We start from the raw sequence: 20,844 nt of genomic DNA, 5'->3' as shown, positions 1-20,844 counted from the left end.
AACTTTTTAAAAATTTCATATAGAACGTATATTATAAACAAGTCGACTACTCAAAGAACGAATAATTCATAGCCGATACTATCGATCATATAATCAGGTTTTCAGAGGTAAACTTTTGAATAAGTTTATAAATATTTACATGAAGTTTGTAAAAAATTAGGCATTACTTTTATATAATAATTAAAATTTCTAAGAATTTAACTTTTATTACCCCATAACAAAAGTTTAATTAATTTGTATATACTGTATATCATTTTAGAAAGTACTGTCGGTCAGTAATCTTAACAATGAAAATGTAACATAATTATTGATTTTAAAAGTGAATCACAAGTTTATTATAAAGTTTAAAGGTAGTATCAGATTTAAGGTCAGACCTCGATATGCCGATATTTGATATACCGATATATTGAAAATTCGATATAACGATAAAATTTTACTTCAATTATATGATATTTTTCAAAGATTTTCATATAGGTCGCAGGTCCAAAAGGTATTGTTTGTGCAACAGTTTGGCAAATACAAACTGTAGTAACATCATAGCACCTTGCGCAGCTTTAAACATGCTTTCAGCGAGCTACTCTGCCACGGTTAATATTTTGTTTTTAGATGGATTTTGAATAATCATTTAACAATGTTTTTTTTTATCTTTTAATTTATTTATTTATTTATTATTTTATCTTGGATTATATAAACACTAAGACTAGATAGTAGAGTAGTAAGTGTTTTACAAAATTCTTAGTTTGTAATTTAAATAATTTTAATAAATGTATTCAAATTATTAAATGACCTCATGAAAGCTGTAAAACAATAATAAAATAATTAAATAACATTTCTTTTATGTGTATATTAATAAAATTCTATTACAATAAATAATTCACTAATAATTGTGACTATGTTATTTCACAATAAAAACTATTAAATATTAAATTAATAAAATTGTGGCTAATTTTTTTTTTTTTTTTTTTTTTTTTTCCGAAGCCAATACGCAAACAAGTATGGCAAGCCGTACTGGTCAAAAGGTTGATAACTTTTCATCATGTTTCATGATAACTTTTCATCATGTTTCATGATGACTTTTCATCAGGTTTTATGATAACTTTTCATCATGTTGACATGATGACTTTTCATCATGTTGATCATATTTTTCATCATATTTTATGATGTTTTTCACCATGTGACATGAAATTTTTTCATCATGTGTTGAATAATCTTCATCATGTTTCCTAATATGAAATTTTAACTAACCAAAAATGTCTTACCAAACTACTGGTTTTTTGATGTTCAGATTTAGAAAATAAGAAAATTTTTTTTTACAAACTTAGAAATTTACCGATTTTCTGGTATTTTGCCATTACACAAATATATATCACATAAAAAATTTTATCACTTCACATTAACAGTATATGAACAAAAGAAAAATAATTCAATAAAAACAATACATATACATAAATGTAGGTTGTAAAATTTTTCGTATGGGAAGAGTTCGTATGGGATATCTTTGATAGAAAATATTTTTTTGAGATTTTTTGAGTTCGTATGGGAAGAGTTCGTATGGGACTTTTTAATAAAGATTTTCTTTTTGTAGGGTTCGTATGGGATATTTTTAATAAAAATTTTTTTTTTTGAGATGTTCTAAGATTCGTATAGGATATTTTTGATAAATAAAGATTTTTTTTTTAAGAATTCTATGGGATGATAGATAAGTTTTTTTTTTGAAAGATTCTAGGATATTTCTAATAAAAAAATTTTTTGAGATTTTCTAAGATTTATATGAAATATTTTTGATAATTTTTTTTTTGAGAGTTTTTTTGATAATTCCATCAGTAAATTTCGGAGGGGTCAATATTGTACATTAATGTGCAATAAGTTCAATATTGTTCATTATATTGCACAAAATTTTAAATTGCACAAATTTTATGCAATAATGAGCAAAATTTTTTGCAATTTATTGTAAAATATTGTATGTCATTTTTGCATAAAATTTGCACAAAATATTGCACATATACATATAAGAGAAATATAGCCAATTAAAACTATTTATAACCACGGCGTTCCACTAGTCAATTTCGGTCATATGACTTTTGGCTAAGTTTTGGCCAAAGTTCAGACTGTGCGAAATTTCAACCAAAATTTTGACACATGATATCTTTCCGAAGAATGATTATCACGTATATAATAGATAAGTGATAATCTTTAACAAATTAATTTTTAAATTTTTTTTTATTTAAAACTCTTTCGAAGTTTCACAACGAAACTTTAAAAAAATTATTTTTTATTTTTCTTTTCAAAGTTTCGTTATGAAACTATAAAAAAAATTATTTTTTATTTTATTTTTTTTCTTTAATTTATTTTTATTTAAAACTCTTTCGAAGTTTCACAACAAAACTAAATAAATTATTTTTTTTTTCTTTTCAAAGTTTTGTTGCGAAACTATAAAAAAATTATTTTTTATTTATTTTTTCTTTTAATTTAATGTTTTTCAAAGTTTCGTTTCAAAACTATTATTTATTTTTTATTAAATATTTTTCTTCTATTGTATAGATATTGGCTTTAAAACTTAAAAAATTTTTTTTTCTTATTTTATAGGTTTCACCTTCTGATACTTGGGCCTTGTTAGGTGGTTAAACGCTTCAAAACTTTTTTTTAAAAAAGTTTTTTTAAACTTTTAATAATTTTCTTTTTTTTTATTTTGTAAGTTACGTCTTCTGATACTTGGTCTTTGTTAGGTAAGTTTCGAAGCTTTGCTTTCGCTTTGAAACTTTTAAAATATTTTTTTTTTAATTTCTTTCTTCTGTTTTTAGGTTTCAGGTTTCGGATCATAGACTTTGGATGAATAAGTTTTGAAGTGTAAGCTTCAAAACTTTTATTATTCGATATAAATATACTTTTTTAATAATATTTTTTTTGTTTATTTGTAGGTATTGGCGTTCTTGGACTCTTATAGGTGAATTTTGAAGTAAACACTTCGAAATTCTTTTTTTTTTTTTTTTTTTTTTTTTTTTTTTTTTTTTTTTTTTTTTCTTTTTTTTTTAAATAATTTTTTTAAAAAAATTATATGTTGATTTTTTTTTGTTTTGTAGATATCAACTTCGGTTTTGGGCTTTGATAGATGGTTTTGAAGCAAAAGCTTCGAGTCTTTTTTTAAATTTTTTTTTTATTTAATTAATTTATTTTCTTTTATTTGGTAGGTTTCGGCTTCAGTTCTTGGACTTTGGATAGGTAAGTTCATTTTGAACACACTTCAAAACTTTATTTTTTTTAAAAAAAAAATTTATTTTTTTTCTATTTTGTAGGTTTCAGCTTCTGTTCTTGAACGTTTGATAGGTAAGTTTCATTTCAAAACTTATTGTTTTTTAAAAAAAATAAAAAAAAATAAATTATTTTTTAATTTTTTTCTTTAATTTACAGGGTTTCAGCTTCCTGAAATATGGGGTAAGTGTGTGGAGGTCAGTTTGTTTAATGTTTACTTTGAAGAAATGTACTAACATTTCATTATTTTGTAGGAAGTGAACCTTCCGAAGTATACTAATGCTTACTACCTATTAAAATATTATCCTAGATGCGATATTTCGGTATGGTTTTTTATTTTTTTTTTATTCTTTTAATACTTTTTATCTTCACAAACAGCTTCTAACGATTCTTTTTTACATTATTTGGTCTCCTTGGATGTGACAATTCGGTAAATTTCAACTTTTTATTCCTTTAATTGTTATTACATGCGCATTTTGATTTTGCTAATTTTCCTTGAATTTTTTATATTTATGGTTGGTATTATTTTGATTTTACTCTTTGGATTTTTTATATTTGCGGTTGGTACTATTTTATTTGATTTCGTTTATTGATTTCGGTTAATTTCAATTTTATTAACAATTTTACTTGGTTATTTTTTATATTTTCGCGCGTTTCGATTTTACTATTCTTGGAATTTTTATATTTATGGTTGGGTTTAGATTTTGTCAATTTGCTTAGCGTTAGTGTTAGATTTTAGCCTTAGATTTTAGCGTTAGCTTGTATTTTTAGGTTAGAATACAAATTATGCAATTAAGGCCGCTCCAAGCCAATTCTTTGTTTAACATAACATAGGGGTCCCAATCTAGGGGGGGGGGGGGGGAACAAAAAATAATACATAAAATAAAATACATGGCCAGAATTACCATTAATTTTAGCCAAAATTTTGACCAAAAGAGTGAGCAAAAATTTTGGATGATAATTCCGGCTAAAACTTAAAGATTTGTCTAATTCTGGCCTAAATTACATGTATTTTTTTTACATAAAAAATCCAAAAACAGGGGGGGGGTTATGTTAAACGAAATATTAAATTGGTGCGGCCTAAGTAATATCAAATTTGCGCAATTTATAAAGTTATGTTATTAAAGTTGCAAATATTGCACATTTCAATAAAGTTACAATATATTATATAAAAATGGGCAAAATTTTGAACAATTAATTACACATTACTAAATATACAATCATTGTGCATTTTCAGGGTGCGCAAATCAATTTTTTTTATGCAACCTTTTTGTGCATTTACTGCGCATAAAAAATTTCCTGATGACATCAATAGCTGCGAGAACGTTAATGTATACTAATTCAATAAAAAAAAAGTTTCGCAATGTTTTTTTGATAATTCATCAAATAACACCATGAGAATGTTTTTAATGTATAATTCAATAAAAAAAACGTTGCGAGCCATTTTTTTATTGAATTATATATTAAAAAACGTTTTTGCTATGCTTTTAATGAATTATTGAAAAAAACATTGTGAACTTTTTTTTTATTGAATTATATATTAAAAAACGTTCTCGCAACATTATTTGATGAATTATCAAATTAAAAACAATCTCAAAAAAAATTCTTTATCAAAAATATCCTATATGAATCTTAGAAAATCTCAAAAAAAAAAAATTTTTATTTAAAATATCCCATACGAACCCTAGAATCTCTCAAAAAAATGCTTTTCTGTCAAAGACATCCTCCCATATGAACTCTAAGAAAATCTCAAAAAAAAAATCTTTATCAAAAATATCCTATATGAATCTTAGAAAATCTCAAAAAAAAAAAAATTTTTATTTAAAATATCCCATACGACCCTAGAATCTCTCAAAAAAATGCTTTTCTGTCAAAGACATCCTCCCATATGAAATCTCAAAAAAAAAAATCTTTATCAAAAATATCCTATATGAATCTTAGAAAATCTCAAAAAAAAAATTTTTTATTTAAAATATCCCATACGAACTCAAAAAAAAAATTCTTCTATCAAAGACATCCTCTCATATGAACTCTAAGAAAATCTCAAAAAAAAAAAAAAATTTTTATTAAAAATATCCCATACAAACCCTACAAAAAGAAAATCTTTATTAAAAAGTCCCATACGAACTCTTCCCATACGAACTCAAAAAATCTCAAAAAAAATATTTTCTATCAAAGATATCCATACGAACTCTTCCCATACGAAAAATTTTACAACCTATATTTATGTATATGTATTGTTTTTATTGAATTATTTTTCTTTTGTTCATATACTGTTAACGTGATGTGATAAAATTTTTTATGTGATATATATTTGTGTAATGGCAAAATACCAGAAAATCGGTAAATTTCTAAGTTTGTAAAAAAAAAATTTCTTATTTTCTAAATCTGAACATCAAAAAACCAGTAGTTTGGCAAGACATTTTTAATTTCATATTAGGAAACATGATGAAGATTATTCAACACATGATGAAAAAATTTCATGTCACATGGTGAAAAACATCATAAAATATGATGAAAAATATGATCAACATGATGAAAAGTCGTCATGTCAACATGATGAAAAGTTATCATAAAACATGATGAAAAGTCATCATGAAACATGATGAAAAGTTATCATGAAACATGATGAAAAATCATCATAAAACATGATGAAAAATCATCATAAAACATGATGAAAAGTTATCAACCTTTTGACTTAGTACGGCTTGCCATAAACAAGTGCGATTTTATTGAATAAAATTGTGGCTAATGTTATCGATTATCAAATTACAGTAAAAAATTAAAATTCGGTGAAATGATTTTCGGTGAGATTGATTTTCGGTGAAACAGCAGTGAAATGAAGAAATGAAATGATTTTCAGTGAAATAGCCCTGTCGGTGAACCAGTGAAATGAAATGATTTTCAGTGAAATAGCCCTGTCGGTGAACCAGTGAAATGAAATGATTTTCGGTAAGATGATTTTCGGTGAGATGACTGTCGGTAAGTTGATTGTTGGTGAAATGATGATTTTCAGTGAAATAGTATATTTAACTTATTTAAGTGTGTACTTGTAAATCCCAATTCATTCGTAGTACTAAATTTATAAATTTTTACCATTTTTTCTAAAAAAAATAGATAAATAAATAAAATTCTATGGAAAAATTCATTCATCGGAATGGTAACTCATTTGATCTGCAAAAATCAATTTCCGATTAATTCTCATAGATATCCGTAACCTTATTGTTTTTACTAATATGTAATTAATTTTAAAGTGTTTCACAAGCAGGGATTGGAATCGATTATCGAATCTTTTTAAGATTTTTCATAGTCGGTCAACCTGACCTTAAATAAAGTTTCTATTTTTAGCGAAATGATCAGCGCTTGTAAATTGCAACTCCTATTCACAAATAATAATGTCCTCATTGTATAATCAATATTTTTCTTATTAATACGTCGCAAAAATGTTTAAGTTGATCTACGTGTCATACAGTATATTTATTTGGCATATTTCAGGGGGTCATATAGGTAATGTTACATAAATCGTAATACATAATTGTCTATTGTGACAAAAACAAATTTTGTTAGTTCAGTACGGTAAATACTAGTCCTTTCGCTAACTCTTCGGACAATTAAATAATTTTCTTAAAACGTAAAGATTTTTAAAATATTTCGCAAAAAATTAATGTTTATTAATATACTTAATAATACTTTGCAATATTTAATGAATTATTATTAATATTATTTAGTAATTAGAAGTTTTTTTGCTTTATATTAAATAAAAATCTAATTTTTTTCGTACAAAAGGTATACTTTTTCCTTTTATTTTGAATATACTTATTAAACATTCCTATCAGTGAAATTAACTCACTATCGGTAAGTTGAACTGTCGATGAAATAATTATCGGTGAAATAGACTGAACCATATAACAATCAATTGAATAAAATGAAAATAAACATGATGCTATATTGTTATCTAGTCAATTAACGTAATTTTATGGAAAAAAAAAGATAGTTTGGGCTTCCATATTTTTTCATCGCTGCAAAATCAATTTTCCGAATAATTAATTTTTCGAATGAAAATCAATTTCCGACTCTTAGCCTTTTGTAGTTATTATAATACAAGAGTTCATGTTTAGAGGGGAGTTGAGTTAGTGTAAATGCTAATGCAAGATTTAGTAAATACTACTTTTTTAATAAAAAAACGTTGAACCCGGCGTTTTCATTAAGAAAAAATAAATAACGTCAAATCTGACGTTTTTTGACTTTTCATTAAAAGAAACAAAAAAAACGTTTTTTTAATAAAAGTTTGACGTTTCTTTACCTCTATTACTGATCATCTTTCCTGATGATGTACATTCTGATATTGTTGTACCCATTTATGATGATACACAGAATGCTTTTGGTTTCTTAATCGCTATGACAAAAGAACCACAAAGACAATTTGAAGATGAATAACGTGTTTATTTAAGTAATTTTGGTGTAAATGTTGTTAGTGAAGTATTAAAAAGAAGAGTTATCGTTGCTGATAGAGTAAAAGGTGCGTTCATTTCTTCTATATCTCATGAATTAAGAACTGTTCTATATGGTATTTTAGCAAGTTGTGAATTAATGGAAGAAAGCAAATAAAATGAAGCTTAAGCTGTATTGGTTAAAACAATACAGGGTTGTGGAACTTCTTTAATAGGTATTATTTTAGATTTTGCGAAATTAGAAAGTGAAAAACAAGATTACGTTGAAGATCCAATTAACCAAAAGAAATTAAATGAAAAAGAAAATGATAATAAAATAGTGAATAAAAATAATAAAAAGAAGAAAGAACAGAAGGAACGAATTGATTTAGTTAAATTATTACTCTATAGAATTTTTTTAGAAAATTGATCACATATAGAGTTTTTTTGGAATGAAAACTAAAAAAATGATCATTTATCGGAATTTTTCCAGAAAATTTTTTATAGGGTTAAAGGAAGTATCTGAAGGCTGAAGCTTGTTTCGAGGGTCAACAATTAGTTACCGCTAGTCCGCTACTAATACTATATATAACGACAATAATAAAATAGCTAATTCTATGAATAAAAACAATGATGAAGAAAATTTATTAATAGAGAATAATAATAATACTGCTATAATACAAGCGAGAAAAAAACGTGTATATGATTTATTACATCCTAATAATCAATCTCATCATCAACAAGATGTTTTACTATGATTGATGTTGAACCAAGAGATAATGGCTCTGAAGATGGTGTATTAAAACAATTATTAATGAATGTAAGTTATAAAAATATAACATTACTTTTAAAAAAGAAAAAAAATAATTTATAATTTGATTATTTAGATTATCGGGTAAATTTATTGATTTTCATTCTGGATTTTACCCAATTACACGAAAATTAGAGCGCACATATCGAAGTAAGTGTAACAATAACAGATATAACGGATTGACAATCCAGTTCCAACTTGGTTGTTTGTTTAATGTTATTCCTTTTCACTTGTTTTCGCGAGCGTAACATCATCTTCTCTCAATTTTTTTTTTTTAAAAAAATGAGACGTTAAGCAAATAGTTAAATTGGAAAGTCTTAATTAAACGTTATTCGAGTTTATTAATATACTGTATATACAGTATATATATATTTTTAAATAGGAATTCAATTTACGAAGAAAGGATATGTCTTGATTTCATTAGCATCATTATCGTTCATCATTAAGTGATCAATATAAGAAACATGCAAGAGTACAAGATACAACAACAACGGATACATCATCATCATCAAATAAAATTCACGCGTTAATAACAATAACTGATACAGGATGTGGTATATCACCATCATTTTTATCAACAAATATATTTCAACCATTTTCTCAAGAAAATTCTTTACAAATTGTTACAGGATTAGGATTATCTATAGTAAAATTATTAGTAGAATAAATGTGAGGTAAATGAGATGTTGAAAGTGAAGATGGAGTTGGTACAAGATTTACAAGATTTAGAATTTAGTTGGATTTTGATCAAGCTAATAAAGAAATTAGAAAGATATTAAAAATGAAGATTTAGGAGAATATTTAGTTTAAATGTGATAAATTTTATAATTTTGTTCTAAAATTGTCACTTGTCGGTATAATGATTTGTCGGGAGTTGTCAGGATTTTGACTTGTCAAGATTTTGTTGTCGGTCTTGTGTCAGTCGTTCAAATGATTTTCGAGATTTCGTACCAAAACCAACCAAACTAATTTATTATTTTTCATTCGTTTTTATTTATTTATTTTGATTTTCTAATTGTAGATATTTTTTTAATTTCTTTCCATTCATTTTTCGTATTAAAAAAAAAAAGTTCATATAAACATTATATATTACGATAAACATTTATCACGCATTGTACTTATTTTTATTCATTAAACCCTTAAAAAAATAAGAAAAAAAGAAAAGATTATTTATAAATTTAACAAGAGACGGAGTGGCGAATATTTTATTATAAAGGAATTTAATATAGGTAATAATTAGTTAACAAAAATTAATAAAATAATATGTATTAAATTATATTTATAATATTAGAATGATATAAATTATATTGATATTGGGGTCTTCGATTACGTGGCAGATTTAATATTTTTGATTGGCCAGATTGGCCACATGATCGTTCATTTTCAGTTTTCAGTATAGGTTCGAGGTTCGTTTCCTCGGTTCTTTCTGTCTCAAGGTATTCTTTTTTTCTTTTATTTTATTTCTAACTTACATTCTTACACTTTATTCCTTACTAACTCTATTTCATTATTTTTAGGTCCTTTAGTCCTTCCGGTGCTGCAATTAAGGTTCACTTTACATTTTGTTTCTTATTTTTTTATTTTTTTATTTTGTTTCTGTTTCATATTTCGGTTTTCACTAATTTTATTTCATATTTTTTAGATCTTTTGGTTCTTTCGGTTCTACAATTAATAAAGGTATGTTTTTTATTTTGTTCTATCTTATATTTCATTTCTTACTAACTTTCATTTTTTTTTTACTTTATAGTTTTATTTTTTACTTGGTTTCCTATCATTATCTTTTGTCCTATCATGATCATTTTTTTTATTTTTTGTCTCTCATCATTTTTCACCTCCTATTACTTCTCATTATTACATCCCATTATTTTCTATTACTCCTTTTCATTTTCCATTATTTCTTTTTCTATCCTGTTTACTCCTATCATTTCTTTTTGTCCTACTCCTCTTCATCTTCCCATCACTTCTCGTCTCCCATCGCTTTCGTCTCCCATTACTCCTTTTCGTTTCTCATCACTCCTCTTCATCTCCTCATCACTTCTTATTACTCTTTTTTACTTCCTTTCATCTTCTATAATTCTATTACTTTCCATTACTCCATTGTTATTTCATTTTTTTATTAGCATCTTCTTCTCAATCATTAATTTTCTTATCTTTCCTTTTTTCTGTATCACTTCATTAAAAATAAATACAATGATTTTTTCTTTAAGATCGTAAATGTGTGATTTAAATTTTAATATTTGCAAATAAAATTTCATTAGATAAGATTATTTTGAGTATTATGTTTGCAAAAAAAATTTTTTTCAAAATATCTTTTGCGATAAAATTTTAAGTTTAGCCGATCAAAAATTAGCTAAGTTGAAATCAGCCGTCACGTATGGGCTGATTTGACGCATTGCATGTGATAATTTCATAGTAAATGGGAATTGGTTACTATTGGTATGATGCGTCAAATCGGCCCATATGAGCCGATTAATAAATTTACTCTTTAGTCTTTATATATTGTACATCATGTGACATATTTGAAAAAAAAACCCAGGCGACGTTTAGCAATTCCCAATTATATTTACAATAATGTAGCTATTTATATTAATGATTTGACGTTTGAGTGTAGAATGAAATTCGGATTAAAATTGATTGATTTTTTAGAAGTATTTTCGAAAAAACTTTAATATTATACATTATGAAAATACTACAAATATTTTTATTAAATTAATTATAAATTTTATAATTATTTCTTATGGGAAAAATTTTGCATCGCGCCCTGCGATTTTCTAAAATTACACTTCAGGGGTGCGATACCAACATATTACAGCTTAAAAATAATTTTCATTACATGCGATACATAAATATGTCACTTTATTAAATTTATATTATATTTTACATTCTACAATAAAAAGTAATTACAAATTACATACAATATTTATTGTTGGCGTTCTTTAAGTTTGTCATTCTTATGATATGCTGCATTGTGACCGCACTGTCCACATATACGACATTTATATGTATTTCGGCTTGAACAACCACTTTTACTACTTTCTCCCTTTTCATGCTCAATACTACTTCTATATCTCTTTGTTGGAGGACGGCCTTTAGTTTTAGCTTTTAGTGGATTTTGAATATTTCCAAGTTCTTGAAATTCATTACTTATATTGGTTGATTCATTAATATGATTTTGTTCCATTTCAATTTCTGTATTGCTTTCTGAAATCATTTCATAGTTTCGCTTCTTTTTATTGATATAATCTTGTAATATAAGTTCCATTTCATTATCATTAGATTCAAGTGCAAGTAAAGTAGCTTCACGGGCCATACCCCACAATTTACCATACTTTTTTCTTTTTTCAATAGCTTTCTTCATTATAGGTACAGTTTTTGGAATGGTAATAGCTTTACGAGTTGGAATCCTTATTTCTAAATCATTATTAGTATTATTTTCCAGGTTTTCATTTTCATGAAGAAAAATTAATCCAGTTTCCTGCGTCAATGGTTTTCCTTGATAAACATCTTGATACCATCTTTCTGGAATCATTGAAATATGAAAACCAGCAACTTTTGAAAACATCATTACGCGAAAATAATGACGGCAAATTATACCCCTTGATATTGTGGTTAAACATGTACATAGAAACGAAATTTCATTGGAAATTACAATATAATGCATATGATCTTTTTTACCAGGACGAATATCGCAAATTTTCCAGATTTCTTTTACATCTTCTTTACCAATTTCATCAATAATTGACTGTAAAGTAATTTGCTGTGCGTCATAAGAATCTTCAATAAAACCTTCTATTTCCTAACAATAAAATAAATGTTACAGTTAGTATGATACTTAATCATGAATTCTTATTTATCTATCAAACCTCTAACCCATAATCCATACCCTAACCTAACACTAATAACACACCCTAATCCCGTACCCTAACCTAACCCTAATGCCACTAACCCCAATGCCATACCCTAATCCCGTACCCTAACCTAACCCTAATGCCATACCCTAATCCCGTACCCTAACCTAACCCTAATGCCATACCCTAATCCCGTACCCTAACCTAACCCTAATGCCATACCCTAATCCCGTACCCTAACCTAACCCTGACCCTAACCCTCTAACTCACGATAAATAATTACCTGTTCTTGAGTAAAATCCAGTTCTGAAAATAAAACGATAGTTGCTTGGAGATATAGACATTGTGCCATTTCTACTTTAATAGCAGTTATAGTATTTATACATAAATACTTTTCCATTATCTTAATTACAGATGGAAAAAGATCTTCTCCTATTGATACTGAAATTGAACTAGTAGTTGAAGATCGATATTCATGAAATCTTCCCCATTGAATTTCTGAAATAAGTCGTTCAGATAATTGATCAACAAGTTGACACAAAGTGGAATTACTTCTAACAGTTTTTTTAATGATTGCATTCATTCCTTCAACTCGGGAAGTACTTTCAATGCCAGCTGTAAATATTTGTTTCAAATAACAGCGTGCCCATGATTTATTTGATGGCCATAATACTCTAAGAAGATAATCTTTAGCTAATGGAAAATTTTCTAACAAACTAGTCCATCGTGAAAAAAATAAAGGTTCACAGAGACTATTGCGACATTTATAAAACTTTTCAATGAAACTATTATACAAACTTCCTAGTTTTGCTTTCAAATTTTTTGGCAAATTTTGGGCAATATGATATATACAATGTGCATGATAACTGTTTGGAAATTGAAGAGGAATTGCAGCATCCATTGCTGGATCTGCATCTGTAAAGAATACTATTGGTTGTTTTTCAGTTGCTTGAAGTGCACACTGCAAAATCCACTGGTATGTTTCAAATGTTTCGTCACTTACAATAGCTTGTGCAAGTAATCTTGTGCGTCCATTATTATCTATACCAACAAATAAACTTAATGGCATATTGTACATATTTGTTTTAGCTGTGTTGTCATTAATAATTACATCATGATATTTAATCCAAAGAATAATTTGTTCAGGAGTCATCCAGAAGACCCGCACAAGACGATTATCAGCATCAAGTTCAAATTTAAGAAAAAAATGAGGATTTTCTTGCTTTTTTTGTACAAGACCTATAAGAAGATCAGATGCATCATTGTGCATATTACTACGGCTGATAATCTTGATTCTTTGTATGGCGTTTGACAAATCTGAGTCTGTGTAATTAATTTTTGGAAATCGTGCCTTTAAAAGATTGCGTTGTACGGTAATTGAAAGGTTTGCATGTTTAGTCATTATTTCAATTTCATCCATTATTTCTTTTGAAATTTCTCTATATCTACTATTAAATTCACAAGTATCTGATCTTAATTCATGATTGTGTTCATTTTCAAATAAACTAATGGTAATGTTTGTTGCATGTTCTGGAAATGTCAAATTTATGTGCCAGGGGCACTGACGCTTTTTAGTTCTGGTATTTTGTTGATTTCCAGTTTCCTTTTTATTTGACTTGAACTTTCCACCAAACTCACATGTAAATGTTCTTTTTGTGATTAATTGACTGGATTTATTTCTTGATATTCGATACTTATTTATAGAGAAACCATTACGACGCCCATATTCCTCAAGAAATATTTCAGCTTCTTCCCAAGAAGCAAAAGTAGTATCAAGACTAATATTTTCAGTGGCAATTTTAAGAGAGGGTTCATTATCCAAACCTTCTTGAATAGTATCGGAAATATTGTTATTGATATTTTCTTGAATAGTATCAGAAACATTAATATTTTCTTCTTTATCTTCATTAATAATAGATACATTATCCATAATGTGATGAAAGGATAAAAAAATATGATAAAGGTGAAAAAAAATATTTTTATTTATCGTGGGAATAAAAAGGAAAAAGAGATTACGTGTATTATACTATGGGAAAATTTGTATATAAACTATCAATGATCAATCAGTAAAATAATAAGGCGATATTATTAATCATCGCCCAATAAAAATTTTATTTAAGAGCGATGCATGATAATCATCGCATGATATATTTAAGAGTAAGATATAGAATTTGTATATGAAGTGATAAATATGGAGATCACACCCCGCGATGTATACATTAATTCATTTCTTATTATTTTATATTACGTCAATCTTGAACTTATAACCAACTTAGGAAAAATATTTGAACAATTAAATATATTAGAATCTGTTCATTTCATTTATTATTATTCTTTTGATACTCATTTTACTCGATAAATTATTAATTTAACTAAACCATTTGAATCAAAATCTTTATTTAAAAATCTGGTGATTATTTAGAGAATTTCGGATATGGATTTGGTTATAATAATCTATTTTTAAATCAACAATTTCTTCAATTAATTAATTATAAAATATTATAAAAATATTTGATTTTTATGAATTTGAAAATCAAATTATTTATTCAACGTTCAATTTAATTGAAAAAACCCTTAATCATCTTTTACCAACGTAGATCAATTTTCCTATATGTTACTTGATTTTTTTTTAAAAAAAAAATAAATAATAATTTTGTAAATATATTTAATATAATATTTTATTTCTTTATTTAATAATAATAAAAAATTAAAAAAAAAATTGGGGAAAAGAAAAAGAATAAAGCAATCGGTTTAAAAAAGGGAAATTTCTGAAAAAAAAAATAAAAAAGGACAATAATTCGGTGAAAAAAAATTTTTTTAAAAAAGAATGAAAAAAAAACATTTTCGGTCTGAAAAAAAAGGTAGGAATGCACACGGATCGAATAGTTTTTGTCCATAATTAGATTAGGCGGAGGCATGTCACGGGTTTTAATTATATGGCAATATGGCATGGGATTTAAAGTTACACAATTCAAACTATTTATACATGCTGTTTCTGTTACACGTGTATTTTTTAGTTATAATTATATATTTCCTTGTATGAAATCATCCAATATAATATAGTAATAAAATAAAATAAATAAATCCAATATAATAATATAATGAGAAAAATAAATAAAATAAAAAATAAATTATTCAAATTACAAACTAAGAGTCTTGAAGAAAATCAAATGTTTAAATAATTTATGATAAGAAAAAAAAATTCAGGTATAATAATGTTATCTAATTTAACTAAATATCTAAAAAATACTACGTTAAATTTAGTAATTTATGGTAAATTTCAAACATTTTAAAAATAATTCTTACTATCTCATCTTGTTCTTCTGAATCATCTTCTTCTATCAGCAGATATAAATTAAAAAAAATACTATAACTGATATAGAAATCAATTAAAAAAAAAATCAATTAAATTACATTATTATCTACTTTAAGTCTAAAAATAAATAATTTAATCTATTTATAACCTTTAGTTATTATCATCTATGTCAACTCCGTTAACTCCCTTAGTGCTTAGTACCGTTAGTACCTTTAACTTCATTAGTACCGTTAACTTCCTTAGTACCGTTAACTCCCTTGGTACCGTTAACTTCCTTTGTACCGTCAACTCCCTTAGTACCGTCAACTCCCTTAACACCATCAACACCGTTAACTCCCATAGCTCCTTCATAATTGTAATTTGGGTCATAATTGAAATAAGGATCAGCTGAGTAATCGTAATTTTCGTCACCTTCATTGGAATCTTCAATGGAATTTACATTGGGCTCTCTAGTAGCATCTCTCATGTTAACACCATAATAGGGACCCGAATGATACTTTAGGCTTAACTGACCAAGAGATACCGATTCAGAACAATGTGGATCTTCAGCATTACATTCCTGAAAGGCATTTGGATCTTGATCAGGATTATTTATATATAATTCTTCACCAAAATGTTTATAGAACCCAACAAATGGAATTGGCCATGATGGAGGCAAACGAGGAATTGGATCACCACGAACTATAGTTCTTATTACTTTTAGGTTATCATCAACATATTCAGCAAATTTGTCATCACCAACTCTTGGTTGACCAAATGTAGAAAGAAACACTTTTTCATTTTTAGCTAATTCTGGCACTTTCTCTATCAGATCTAATGCCGAAAATGTAGCAAGTGCTATGATAAAAAAAAAAAAGACTGTTAAAAAGTTGTAATTAAATTTGTAATTTTTTTTAATTTATTGAACTTACCACCACCTAAACTGTGACCCATAAATCCGATCCTAAAATCAGGCTTTTCTTTGACTAATTTTATAAGATCATCGGTAACTTGGGGTTGAATTTGGTTCCAAGCATTAAGCAATCCATGGTGTACCAAGGCCCTAACAGGTGCAGTTCTCCAAAGGTCGTGATAAATGACAAAGTCAGAAATGTAATTTCTAATACTTCCTGGTTCCGTTCCTCTATATGCTACGATGATTAATTGTTTTTCTGGATCCGTGGCTATGTAACCTACATATTTATTATTTTGTTAGTAAACGCAAAAAGTTAACGATGTGTGGCACAGTAATAATATAAAATACCCCTTGTGTTAAGCCGAGGGTTGTTAAAATCTTTAACCAATTGGGTACCCTTAGTTGCCAAACAGACTTCTCCACAGTTCCAATTTTCAAGAGGACCCTTAGTATAAGCAATAGCAGCGTAATTAGCAAAGCTCTGTAGATTAGGGATTGATGTAATGGAACCAAGAGTATTAGGTACTGGAGCAGCTTCGATTAATACTGATAAAAAGATTAAAGAAATTAAAGAAATTAACTTAAAGGATAATGTGTGTTGTAAAAGATGTGAAAAGGAGTTATGCGTGTATTTGGTAGGAGTTGCTTTGCAACTTGAGGAAATAATTTGCTGCTGCATTGCTTATTGCTTTACAGAGGAAATGTTTTAGTATAATGTTTTAGTGTAAAAGAATGAAATGCTGCCAGAGAAAAAAACACGTTCTTTTATACATTTTTTGGGTTATGATCGCATCTTTATTGAAATTCAATTAATATACCATCATACTTTTTCTTTATATCGACAGATTTGATAAAATACCCCGTAAATAATTCTTAGTGATTGGACACTTTCAGTGATCGGACACTTCATAGTTTATTAATTAAACCATTCCTTTTCTTTATTTTCTTTATTTAAATGACCTTTTTGTCGTAAAGTCTTCTATTAAATTGTTAATTATCATTTTGTAAAAAAGAATAATTTAAATAAAATTGTGTGAATTGTAATTAAAAATTTCCGAGACTTTGATTATCAACTATTTAGCCGTATAAAGCACGCAATCCGAAATTTTATTTATCCCACATTTACAAATGTTTGACATGTTAGATAATACAAATTAAAATATTAAAGATCAATGAACATATATATATATATATATATTGATAAAATGAAGTACTTTATTTATTTATATGAAGAACATATAAATTATATAAAATACCTCCGGAGTTCGGTAAGTAATACCTAATACCTCCCTCATTCATCCCATACGATGAAGATGTAGTACCATTACCTACATAATACATGTATGTTCAAATCAACTAAACATAAGAAAAACTAAAAATAAAATTCCTAATAGTATATCTATACACTTACAAATTATAATCCTAATTACGTGAATTCAACTATGAATGACCATATATATTTGATTTGCAAAATAAAATTCCAAATATCCGATTCCGATTCCGATTCCGATTCTGATTCTGATTTTAAAAACAAATTTTAATGTGAGACAAAATAAAATTTTGAATCCCGATGGCCGTCTAATTAAAAAATAAATTCCCGAAATTGCATTTAATTTAGTTACCAAAACAGGTATCCGATCAAAAGCTCTTGCACGACTAACACAAGATCGATGATAAAATCACGACAATCCAAAATCTTGACAATCCAAAATCCTGATAAGTCATTATATCGACAATTTTGTAAATCTAATGATGTGTTCTAATAAAATAATTTGTTGCAATATGTAATATTTAGTTTAAATGTGTTATAATTTTGTTCTAAAATTGTCAGGATAATCAACTTGTCGTTACAATGATTTCTCGGGATTTTGACTTGTCAAGATTTTGGATTGTCAAGATTTTATTGTCGGTCTTGTGTCAGTCGTTCAAATGATTTTCGAGATTTCGTACCAAAACTCTTTTAATAATTTGAATAGTTTTTATAACTTTAACTCGGTTGGCTTCTGCAGCATGATTATGACTAATAGCTTTTACAAGATGATGTTGATCTTTAAAATTGTTGTTGCTCATCCTTTGCAGTTTAACATACAGTTCACCCTCGCTATAGTGAATTTTTATATAGTGAATAATTTGCTATAGTAAAGAAAAGCTCAGGTACGGATTTTCTATATAAATAATAATTCTTAATACAGTTCACCTTCGCTATAGTGAATCCCTTACTATAGTGAATCTTAACCTTCAGCCCATGAGCTTCACTATAGCGAGGGTGAACTGTATCTCGCTTTTCACAACAACACCAATAGTACATATGATTTCTATTTTTGTCTTTGACCATTCATAATGAAGCATGAACATTAATTTTATGTTTATTACGAATAGAAGGAATAACCTCACAAATATCCATTTCTTTATTGATGAAAAAAGAGAATTTAATGAGAATAAAAAAAAGATTTAATTTTATCTTTCCTTTTATGTATACATTATTTAATTGTATTATACGGTAATTATTAATAATTACTAAATAAAGACAATATTATTTAATAGTAATTTTTTTTGTATTTTATATTAAATCTAACAAAGAAACACATGTTACTAACAAAAAAAATTCCCCCTACTTCATACAAAAGATATAAAGATATATGTAAAAATATTTATAAAATATTTATATTTAATTTTATATATGTCGCGTTATTATGTAACAAAAAAATTTATATATACTGTATGTCGGTGAAACTTTTGTCGGTGAAATGATTGTCGGTGAAGGTGAGTTAAACGCGACCCAGAATAGCCAATGTGATTAGATTATTTCAATATAAGTAAGTTAAACCAATCCAGTTAGATTTTAGAGGCTTCTATAATCACTCTATAATCTAATTATACTTATATACAGTAACCGAAATTCTATAATCTAACTATACCTCTATGACCTATCCATTCCACGGTACATTTTGCCGAAATCCATTTCACCGAAGCCATTTCGCCGAAGGGATGTTTCACCGAAGGGACGTTTCGCTGAAAGGACGTTTCACCTAAAGTGTATTTTATCGAATCCATTTCACCGAATCGTCCATTTCACCGAATTCCATTTCGCCAAATGGACATTTCGCCGAAAATGGTAACGATAAAATTTTAATAAAATATTCATCGCGTAATGAAAATAAAAATTAAATTATTTTTAGAGAATTTTTTTTTCCAGGATATTGTCACTTTAACATTCAAGTAACTGATATTAATTGTTAAGAAATAAATAAATAACTTTATTTTCCTGAAAACATTTTACTCACGAAAAAGTAAGTAAAAAAAAACAACGAGATAGATTTAATAAAAATCAGCTAATTCAAAAATTTTTCTAGAAAACATTTCTTTTATGTATTTAGTATAAAAAACCAAATGGAATAAATAATTTTTCGGCGAAAGGTCCATTCGATAAAACGGCTTCGGCGAAATGGGGTTTCAGTGAAATGGTATTTCGGCGAGACGTCCTTTCGGCAAAATGTCCCTTCGGTGAAATATCCCTTCGGTGAAATGGCTTCGACGAAATGGGTTTCGGTGAAATGGACTTCGGCGAAAAGTCCGGATACTCCTTATTTAATAACTACACTTTTATGGCCAGAATGTAGTTTTATCCGCAATACGTGTCATAAAAATAAATGCGACAATAATTAAACATCACAATACCTTTTGTAATATAAAACGTGTTTTAATAGTCGTGTAACATTGTTGTGTGTGTATCATATGGCCGTCGACAAATAAAAAAATTTGAACAATCACGTGATTTTTGACCAATCATATTTATTAAAATGTTACCTTAATAACTTTCCAAAAATGGAATCATATTATTAGTCCAGATTTAGGTAAAGAATTTACAGAAGTTGCACGAACACTTCCTAATAAATAGCACAATAACCTATTTGATAATATTAAATTTGTGCTCAATTATTCCAATGTAAGAAACTCGTCTATATGAAAAGACAATTTAGGTATTCCAATTGCCAAATTTAAACCAGAAAACGGGAACCGTTGTAAGTCCGGAGCGAGGTATAATAAATAAAGATTTAGAGATATTCTACTAATTAGTAGCATAACGCCTTGGAATTCTGGTAATTTTCTGCTGATTAGCAGCATAACGCCTGGACAGAGAAACTCACGTGATTGAAAATTTACACGTTATTTCCATAGACTAGGAAACGGGAACCGTTATAAGTCCGGAACGAAAAACTAAAATTTGCCGATTTCATTGGGTGACGATCACGTGGCGGACAGAGAAACTCACGTGATCGATTTTTTTTTCATAG

General features: G+C 27.1%; 3 protein-coding genes across 3 annotated transcripts; 1 reads left to right on the top strand and 2 right to left on the bottom strand.

The window, feature by feature from the left end:
* Window positions 1-8,433: 8,433 nt before the first annotated feature.
* OCT59_029370 (uncharacterized protein) lies at window positions 8,434-9,157 on the top strand (the record flags this gene model as incomplete). Its single annotated transcript, XM_025332628.2, has 2 exons — window positions 8,434-8,499; window positions 8,915-9,157. 2 exons carry the CDS (start codon window positions 8,434-8,436, stop codon window positions 9,155-9,157), a joined length of 309 nt encoding a protein of 102 aa, XP_025169582.1.
* Window positions 9,158-11,410: 2,253 nt separating this feature from the next.
* On the bottom strand, window positions 11,411-11,701 carry OCT59_029369 (uncharacterized protein; the record flags this gene model as incomplete). The annotated part of the gene is made up of 1 exon (XM_066143519.1): window positions 11,411-11,701. One exon carries the CDS (start codon window positions 11,699-11,701, stop codon window positions 11,411-11,413), a length of 291 nt encoding a protein of 96 aa, XP_065994659.1.
* A 4,140-nt stretch (window positions 11,702-15,841) lies between these two features.
* Window positions 15,842-17,228, bottom strand: OCT59_029368 (uncharacterized protein; the record flags this gene model as incomplete). The annotated part of the gene is made up of 3 exons (XM_025327773.2): window positions 15,842-16,491; window positions 16,566-16,826; window positions 16,898-17,228. 3 exons carry the CDS (start codon window positions 17,226-17,228, stop codon window positions 15,842-15,844), a joined length of 1,242 nt encoding a protein of 413 aa, XP_025169584.2.
* Window positions 17,229-20,844: the final 3,616 nt, after the last annotated feature.

This window comes from Rhizophagus irregularis, chromosome 9 (genome assembly GCF_026210795.1).
Source record: "Rhizophagus irregularis chromosome 9, complete sequence".
Taxonomy (NCBI): Eukaryota; Fungi; Glomeromycota; class Glomeromycetes; order Glomerales; family Glomeraceae; genus Rhizophagus; species Rhizophagus irregularis.
Note: the sequence above shows the minus strand (reverse complement) of the source record. Positions and strands in the feature narration are given on the sequence as shown.